We start from the raw sequence: 7,550 nt of genomic DNA, 5'->3' as shown, positions 1-7,550 counted from the left end.
GATGATTTTTTCCGAGCTGAAAGTCAACAGTTTGTAATTCACACACCATGAGTTTGAGCAGGAACATTTTGGTTTAATCTAGTCCTCTGCCCACACTATTCTTCTGCAGGCTAGTGGGTGGTCACATGCTAAAGCAATAATAAGTAAATTAAAACCAAAAAGAAAGGCTGACAACCATGGTGGTGCCTGGGACCTCCTTCCCCATGTGTCACAACTTTCCTTGTGTCATTATGGCTGGACCAGCTCTGCCCATGAAACTCTCTTGGTGCTCTAGCCTCAGTATTTTTACCTTAATTTCTGGACTGAGATCTCATCTGAACAGAGGGAGAACAGGGTCTGGGGTGAAATCCAGCACAATCAGAGAAGAACTACTGCCTGCCTTGCCCTGTGAGAGAGCCCTGAGGATCTCCCTTCTCTTGGCACAGCTACAGTTTGGATCTTTGGAGAATATGTTTTAAGAGAATTTAAGAGAAACCTGGGGTGTGATCAATATTTATCTGAAGAACAAAAAAGTAATGAGGGTATGAAAATCTGGAATAGCTCAGTGGGAGGAAGCAGAGCTTCACTGAGGTTGCACAGAGCAATGGAGCTTTGCAAGAACAGAACAAAGTGCTGGCAGTGGCAGCAGGTCACAGAGCTCCTTTCAGCCCCGCTTTCCAGGGCAGTGCTCTCTCCCAAAACCTGGGAAGCCTCAAAAAGTGCTCTTCCTTTGCCCAGTGGGGTCGTTATCTCCCACTTCATCCCTTTCATGCCTTGATTCCCTGTTCTTTTTACCCAGGGCTTGGAGTGCACTTCATTCTCCTCTTAAAGATTCAGCACATGACCCCTCACTCTTTATTAAGGCTAAACAAGCCAGATGTTTAAATGTTTCCAGTGATGTTTTGTCTTCATGCAGATCTTGTTTTCAGCACTTAGTTCTGAGAGCAGCAGCCAGAGCTTTCCCGGTGTGAGGATCCACAACAACTGCTGCTTTTCCCTTGTTCACAAATACTGTCAGTCTGTTGTGGAAGGGGCTAACCTTGATTTAAGTGATGTTTTCCTGCCTGCAAATCAGTGTGAGAGGTGAGTTTTGTGACAGTACCCAGTGCAGAGGTGAGATGTCCCTGTGGATTTGAAAAGGAAACAATAAAATAGTAGCAAACCAGCCAGAAACTCCACAGTTAAGTTCAGTCCATTTTAGGGACGTGAGGCTTTGAAATTAAGGAGGGAGATTAGTCACTGAGAAAGAATGAAGAGTATTAATAGAATATAATCCCTGCTCATCACCAGACTCCAAGCAGACAATTAACATCAGGAACACGTCACACAGCGTGGGTAACCCCTGGCTCATGGGCTTGTATCCCCCAGCCTCCACCTTAGAGCCCTCTCTGAAGGAGGGTCATTCAAGCAGTGTTGGCAAAGGCATTATCTCAGAAAATTAAAGCAGACTTTAATATTAAGCAGTGGCAGAAGAGGTTGTAGGTGGAGTGGGCTGCTAGAACCCTGCTACAGCCCAGCTACATCCCTGCAGCTGCTTTCTCTGTTCTTTTATCTGACTGAGCCCACCAAGAGGGGGGAGTGTTGATCTGCTGGAAGGCAGGAGGGATCTTCAGAGGGACCTGGACAAGCTGGATCCATGGTCTGATTCCAACAGGATGAGGTTCAACAAGGCCAGGTGTTGGGTCCTGCACTTTGGCCACAACAACCTCCTGCAGCCCCACAGGCTGGGCACAGAGAGGCTGGAGAGCAGCCAGACAGGAAGAGACCTGGGAGATTTAATCAACAGGAAGCTGAACATGAGCCAGAGTGTGCCCAGGTGGCCAAGAGGGCCAATGGCATCCTGGCCTGGATCAGGAAGAGTGTGGCAGCAGGAGCAGGAAAGTGATTCTTCCCCTGTACTCAGCACTGGGGAGGCCACACCTGGAGTGCTGTGTCCAGTTCTGGGCCCCTCAGTTCAGGAAGGACATGGAGGGGCTGGAGCAGGTCCAGAGAAGAGCAACGAGGCTGGGGAAGGGACTGGAGCACAAGTTCTATGAGGAGAGGCTGAGGGTTGCTTAGCCTGGAGAAGAGGAGGCTCAGGAGTGACCTCATCACTCTGCAGCTCCCTGACAGGAGGATGTAGCCAGGTGGGCATCAGGCTCTTCTGCCAGGCAACCAGCAGCAGGACAAGAGGTCGTGGTCATAAACTGTGCCGGGGGAGGTTTAGGTTGAATATAAGGAGTGATCAGGCATTGGAATGGGCTGCCCAGGGAAGTGGTGGATTCAACATCCCTGGAAGTTTTCAAGGTGAGACTGGATGTGGCATCAGTGCCATGGTCTGGGAACCACGGGTATTGGATCAAGGGCTGGACTTGATGATCTCGGAGGTCTTTCCCAACCCAGTTGATTCTGTGATTCTAAGATCACCCACTGCTGCCTCTGCAGCACATCCTCCTTCTCCTCCTCTTCATCAGGTCCCTAATCCCAGTGCTGTCTGAAAGCTTCATCAGGGACAAGCTTTTTTCTTTCTTCCTGCTCATCCATAAAAGTTTAAAGTGGCATAAGACTGAGTTAAAACTGATTGGGAGGCAGCTGCTGCTCACAGCTTTTGACAATAAAAGCATTTGCTCAATTCCCTGACCATTCCCAAACCTAGTTTCCATGCTGCATTATATAATCTGTTTTGAGATGGAAGGGACTTTAAAGATCATCTCATTCCATCCCCTGCCATAGGCAGGGACACCTTTCACTAGCCCAGGTTGCTCCAAGCCCTGTCCAACCTGGCCTTGGACACTTCCAGGGATGGGGCAGCCACAGCTTCTCTGGGCAACCTGTGCCAGGGCCTCCCCACCCTCACAGGGAGAAATTTCTTCCCAGTATTCCATCTAACCCTGCTCTCTAGCAGTTTGAAGCCATTTTACCTTGTCCTGTCATTCCACACCCTTATTCAAAGTCCCTCTCCAGCTCTCTTGGAGTCCCTTTAAATACTGGAAGGTGTTACAAGGTCTCCTCAGAGCCTTCTCTTCTCCAGGTTGAACAGTCCCTGCTCTCCCAGGCTGTTTTCACGAATCCCACGTTCCACTGCACTGTTCCACCTGGGGCACACAGCTGCTGTCACCCTGTCTTGATGTGAAACTGTGGCTCACCAGCTGCATTTGGGCTTCTTGAGCCTAAAATTGAGCCCCTTTTTGACGACTGTATATAAAATGTAGTCCAGGTCAGACTCACCTAGCAGACAATTTCCTACATGTTCTGTGAGACTGAGGATGTGATTAGTTGGGTTTTTTGGCGTTTTTTAGCCCTCTGTTAGCCATCCTAGCTCTCTGAATGAGTTTTGTCTTCACATCTCAGACACCTAGGCCTGTCCCCAATCTGAAATACCCATGTCACTGGTGGATCACATTCAGCAGCTCATTGCAGCTGCTTTTGTAGCCTGTCCCCCTGTCTGGCCACCTCTCCCCCCTTCACACCTTCTTGGCAGGGAGCTATTTTAGGATCAGCCACTTTGTCTCCACTCACACTATGGGTGTTTAATCTTTGGTTGGGAGTTGTAGCCCTGTGCACAGAAAGAAATGGCTGTCTGACTGTTCCAGGCTCACAAAGCCTCCTCTGCACATCACTCAAGGGTTTTTTGGATGTGTTAGTAGAAACATGCCTAATGCATGAGATCAGCAATGGCCTGAAGAGTTTGAGGTCAACCCCATACCCTGACCACAGCATGTTGAACAACACGAACAACATGACTTGAGAAAGACTGTCTGGAAAGCTGCCTGGCAGGAAAGGACCAGGAGGTGATGGTTGGCACTGGATGAACGTCGGCAATGGCAGTGGCATCCTGGCCTGCAGCAGGAATACTGTGGCCAGCAGGACCAGGGCAGTGACTGTCCCCCTGTGCCCCATTTCCTAATGGAATACTCTATCAGAGCTGCTGAATTGCATTCCAGATGTTTTCCAGTGAGGAGGTGGAATTTTTACATGTCACCTACTTGCTAATACAATGTATTTACAGGACTTAGAGTCCACAAGCTTCCCCTGACACCAAGTGCTGTGATGGGCCAGTTTGAGCCCCTGAGAGGACACACATGCTGGAGTGTCTTCCTCAACCAGCAGATCAGTTGCTGGAGGCTGCAAGACGACTGGGAAAGGAGGGTGGCATCTCCCAGTGCAAACAAACTTTTATTTCCTTTTTTTCCTGTGCTTCTGTGGCGGGTGGGGGGGCCCAGCACGCCGGGTCCTGCGGTGGTTTCGGGGCAGGCTGTAGGGCTTCCTCGCCCGCCGTCGCTGCCGCGAGATGTGTCGCATCCGAACCGGCCCCGGCCGGGAGCAGTTTTCCCTCACGGAGCTGGGGAAGAGCCATGACGGTCTGTACAGCAGCAGTAACTGTGATGCCGCTCTGCCTGCTGCCCAAATGCTGCGGTACAGCCACGGTGCCTGGCTGGAGGTGCTGGGCCTGCTGCCCTCAGCGCTCTGGGCTGGCTCCTCGTCCATCCTGCGGCGTTTTGCTGGCGGGCTGTAGGGTGTCCACGACTCGTTGTCCTGCTCTGGGCGCTGCCGCTTCAAGCTCTGCCGAGGGCGGGAGAAGCAGCTGCTGCTGTTGATGGGCAACGCGTTCTGGGACACTGCCTGACTGGAAGTGCTGGGGCTGCTGGTCTCGGCGCTCAGCAGTGGCACACGGTTGATCTTTGGGCATTTTACCGTGGGGCTGCCCGAGTTTTGTGCCTGCCATGGTGTGCCGTGTTGGATCTGGGCTGGCCCAGGGTGCCTGGAGAGGCTGCTGCTTGCATGGCCCAGCCCTGATGCTGCCTGGCTGGAAGTGCTGGGCTTGGCAAGCTCTGAATTGCCAGTGGAGCCTGCAAGGAGAGGCGGGAGGGTCAGCAGGATGGGTATTCAGCCCCTGGGTGGGAGAGGCCGCTGTGGTACCCACAGCCCTCCCGGTGCCAAGCCCAGCCTCAGGCAGCTGCTGCCGGACCCAGCCTGGCCTCTGGCCCCAGAGCAGGGCCCGGGTGCTCTGCCACCCACCAGTCTCTGTGCCAGCACAGCCCTTGCACTCCCAGGAGCTGGTGCTGCTCTCCAAAGAGGAGCAGTGTCGGTGGGTGCCCTCGGCGGCGCAGGAGCTGCACAGCAGCAGTTCCCAGGGCCTGGGGAAGAAAACGAGACACATGTTGTGAGGATAAAGTGGCGCAGCAAGGGGTAGCCCAGCAGAGCCCTTGTTCTTAGTCCTTCCTCCCTGAGCCCGTGGGGAGACAAAGACCCCGTGCAGAGCCCTGGATTGCTGCTTTGGCGACTTACCCCTCTTCCTCTGCGTGCTTCCTGCCCCCCGGGCAAAGGCACGTGGTGGTGTCGCAGCGGCTCTGCCTCTGATCTAATGCTTCGACTGCTGGGTCGCTCTCCCAAGATGGAGGTCTGCGGGAGAAGGAGGGGAAAGCCTTGAGGCCCCAGCTGCCCCAGGCAATCCCTGCTTTTCTGCCTGCCCCGTTTCCAGCTCCTCCGTGAAGCTGAGGACAAGAGGCATGGAACAGAGGGCAGCCAGGCCTGCTGGGGCAGTCCCTAGGCTGGCACTGCGCTTGGGCCCGAGGCCTTGTGAGTTGGGAAGAGAAAAAACAACCTCTTGGAGATTCGGATCCCCATGGTGAGCATTTCCATCAGAAACAGCTCTTGGTTCTGGCAGCACGGGCAGTGGAAGCAGACGCCAGCATGGAGAGCCAGTCTCTGGATGCAGTGCCGGTGGAAGCGGGCGTCTTGGCATGCGGGGCACACCATGGTTTTGAAGGATGTTTTGTCTTCCACAGTATCCAAGCAGATGCTGCAGGTGTTGTTCTGCCCTGGGCGGGCCTGCACTGCCTGCCGTGGGCGGTGCTCCCAGCAGAAGGACCTGGGGACAAGATGGAAGAGGGGAGGGAGGGGAGGTGGGAAGTGCCGAGTCCTTCCCCGGTGATGGCAAGGAGGGCAGAGGAGCTGTGATGGAGCCCCAGCCCCTGTGAGGGCTCTGCCTCTGCCTCTGGGAAGCTGTTCCCCTGTGGGTTCCTCTTTTGACTGGACACTGTGGACAGCAGGTGGTTTGGAGACAAACGAGAAGGCTCCAGCACGAGGGCTGGCAGCCCTTACCTGTAGAGCCCGAAGAACTGGGTGACACATTCACCCTGTGGGGCGCAGGGCAGGTGGAAGCTGCGGTCACACCCCGTCTTCCAGCAAGTGATGGTGGCCCCCATCTTGCTGCAAGCAAAGCAGTACTGGAAAGAGCACAGCAGCCCCTGAGCAGCAGGATCAGGGCTGCATGGCTACCCTGCAGCTCCAGGCAGGGCATGGGATGTGGGCACTGAGGGCTCACAGCCCCAGACCTGCCTGTGCACGAGGCTGTTGCCTGTGCTGGGGTTGGGGTTTCTTTCCTGGAGTCCAGGAGCCTCTCCTGGTGCAAAGCTCCCTGCTCCTTCCAGGTCCTCACCTTCTTGGCTGCCTCCTGGATGACGCGTCTGGTGTCCCTAACAAAAAAGTCTTCCGAGTTCTCTTGTGGAAAAAGCCCGCTGGCAAAGAACTGCAGAGCAGGAAAAGCCAGGAGCTCCTTAGTTCAGCAAGGAAGGGCCTTTCCCTGGCAGAAAGCTGGAGGGAGCCCTGCGAGAACTCACCTGGCAGTAGATATGGACGCAGAGCCTGAACTTCACCCTCTTGACCCCACAAATGTCCGGATCCGCCTCTGCCCGGCGACACAGCAGGCACACTGGAGAGGGAGAGAGAGAGAGCACATGGCACTGGGATGAGCACCTCTCTGGGGCTGGGGAAGTGCACCTACAGGATGGTCCCCAGGATCCTGCTCTGTCCCTCCTGGCCTGGCAGAAGGGCAGGGCAGGGCATGGATGCCCCAATAGGTGCCCACAGCCCAGCCTGGGCCCCGCTGACCCTAAGGCAGTTGGGAATCTCCTGCCTCCCTCTGCCAGTGTTCTTGGCTGCTCACAGTGTGCTTTGGCATCCCCTCTGCAGCCATGGGAACTGTGGGGAGAGAGACTTCTCTTTCACCTTGCTCCTTCGAGACTTTGTCCTGCTGTGCCATTGCAGATACGGAACAGGCTGGTGGTGAATGTCTGGAGAGCCTTTGCTGCAACACAGCTGGCCTTTCTCCTCCAGACACTCGTGCACCAACCCTGAGTGAAGAGAGATGCATGTGAGCTGCCTCAAGGGCTCCAGAACCCCCACCCCCCCCCCCAGCTAACTTCCCCCTGGTTGACAAGCAGCCATCTTTTACGCTTTAGGCCTTGGGGAAGATGTCACAGTGACTTCTGTGACATTGTCACCGCTGATTACAAGCTCTGCCAATACTGGCTTGGGTGATGATGTCACAGTGCCTGCTGTGACATCACCACCACCTCGAAAAGTTTGGGGTTTGGGGCCATACAAGCCCAGAGATGGGGACCTCACTGAGTGTGGAGTTGGTGGCAGCGCTGAGCAAGTGAACTGGTTGTGGATAAGATGGAGTTAACTTTGCATTGGGCCATGCTTTGGATTTGTGACCAAAGCAGGGTGGGGAACACAGCTCTGTCTGAGCCACAGCTGAGCAGAGACTGAACAGTGCTGAGGCCTTTTCTGCTCCTCAGCCCAGA

At 54.6% G+C, this 7,550-nt stretch overlaps 1 protein-coding gene across 1 annotated transcript; it reads right to left on the bottom strand.

The window, feature by feature from the left end:
• Positions 1-4,134: 4,134 nt before the first annotated feature.
• LOC126653269 (PHD finger protein 7-like) lies at positions 4,135-7,003 on the bottom strand. The gene is made up of 8 exons (XM_050340823.1): positions 6,970-7,003; positions 6,582-6,673; positions 6,401-6,490; positions 6,064-6,188; positions 5,564-5,830; positions 5,248-5,361; positions 4,978-5,096; positions 4,135-4,808 (listed from the first exon to the last, which is right to left on the bottom strand). Exons 1-8 carry the CDS (start codon positions 7,001-7,003, stop codon positions 4,135-4,137), a joined length of 1,515 nt encoding a protein of 504 aa, XP_050196780.1.
• Between the last annotated feature and the right edge of the window lie 547 nt (positions 7,004-7,550).

Source organism: Myiozetetes cayanensis, unplaced genomic scaffold (assembly GCF_022539395.1).
Source record: "Myiozetetes cayanensis isolate MyiCay16 unplaced genomic scaffold, myiCay2020 scf10, whole genome shotgun sequence".
Taxonomy (NCBI): Eukaryota; Metazoa; Chordata; class Aves; order Passeriformes; family Tyrannidae; genus Myiozetetes; species Myiozetetes cayanensis.
The sequence above is the reverse complement of the archived record's forward strand: the minus strand, read 5'-3'. Positions and strand labels throughout refer to the sequence as shown.

Bases quoted from the DNA above. Each gene is read 5' to 3' on its own strand.
- LOC126653269 (XM_050340823.1), bottom strand. From the start codon at position 7,003: ATGGCACAGCAGGACAAAGTCTCGAAGGAGCAAG. The intron at 6,674-6,969 runs GTGAAAGAGAAG...CTCCCTCTCCAG, and splicing joins CAAAGTCTCGAAGGAGCAAG to TGTGCCTGCTGTGTCGCCGG. The intron at 5,831-6,063 runs GTAAGGGCTGCC...TCTTGTCCCCAG, and splicing joins CAGTTCTTCGGGCTCTACAG to GTCCTTCTGCTGGGAGCACC.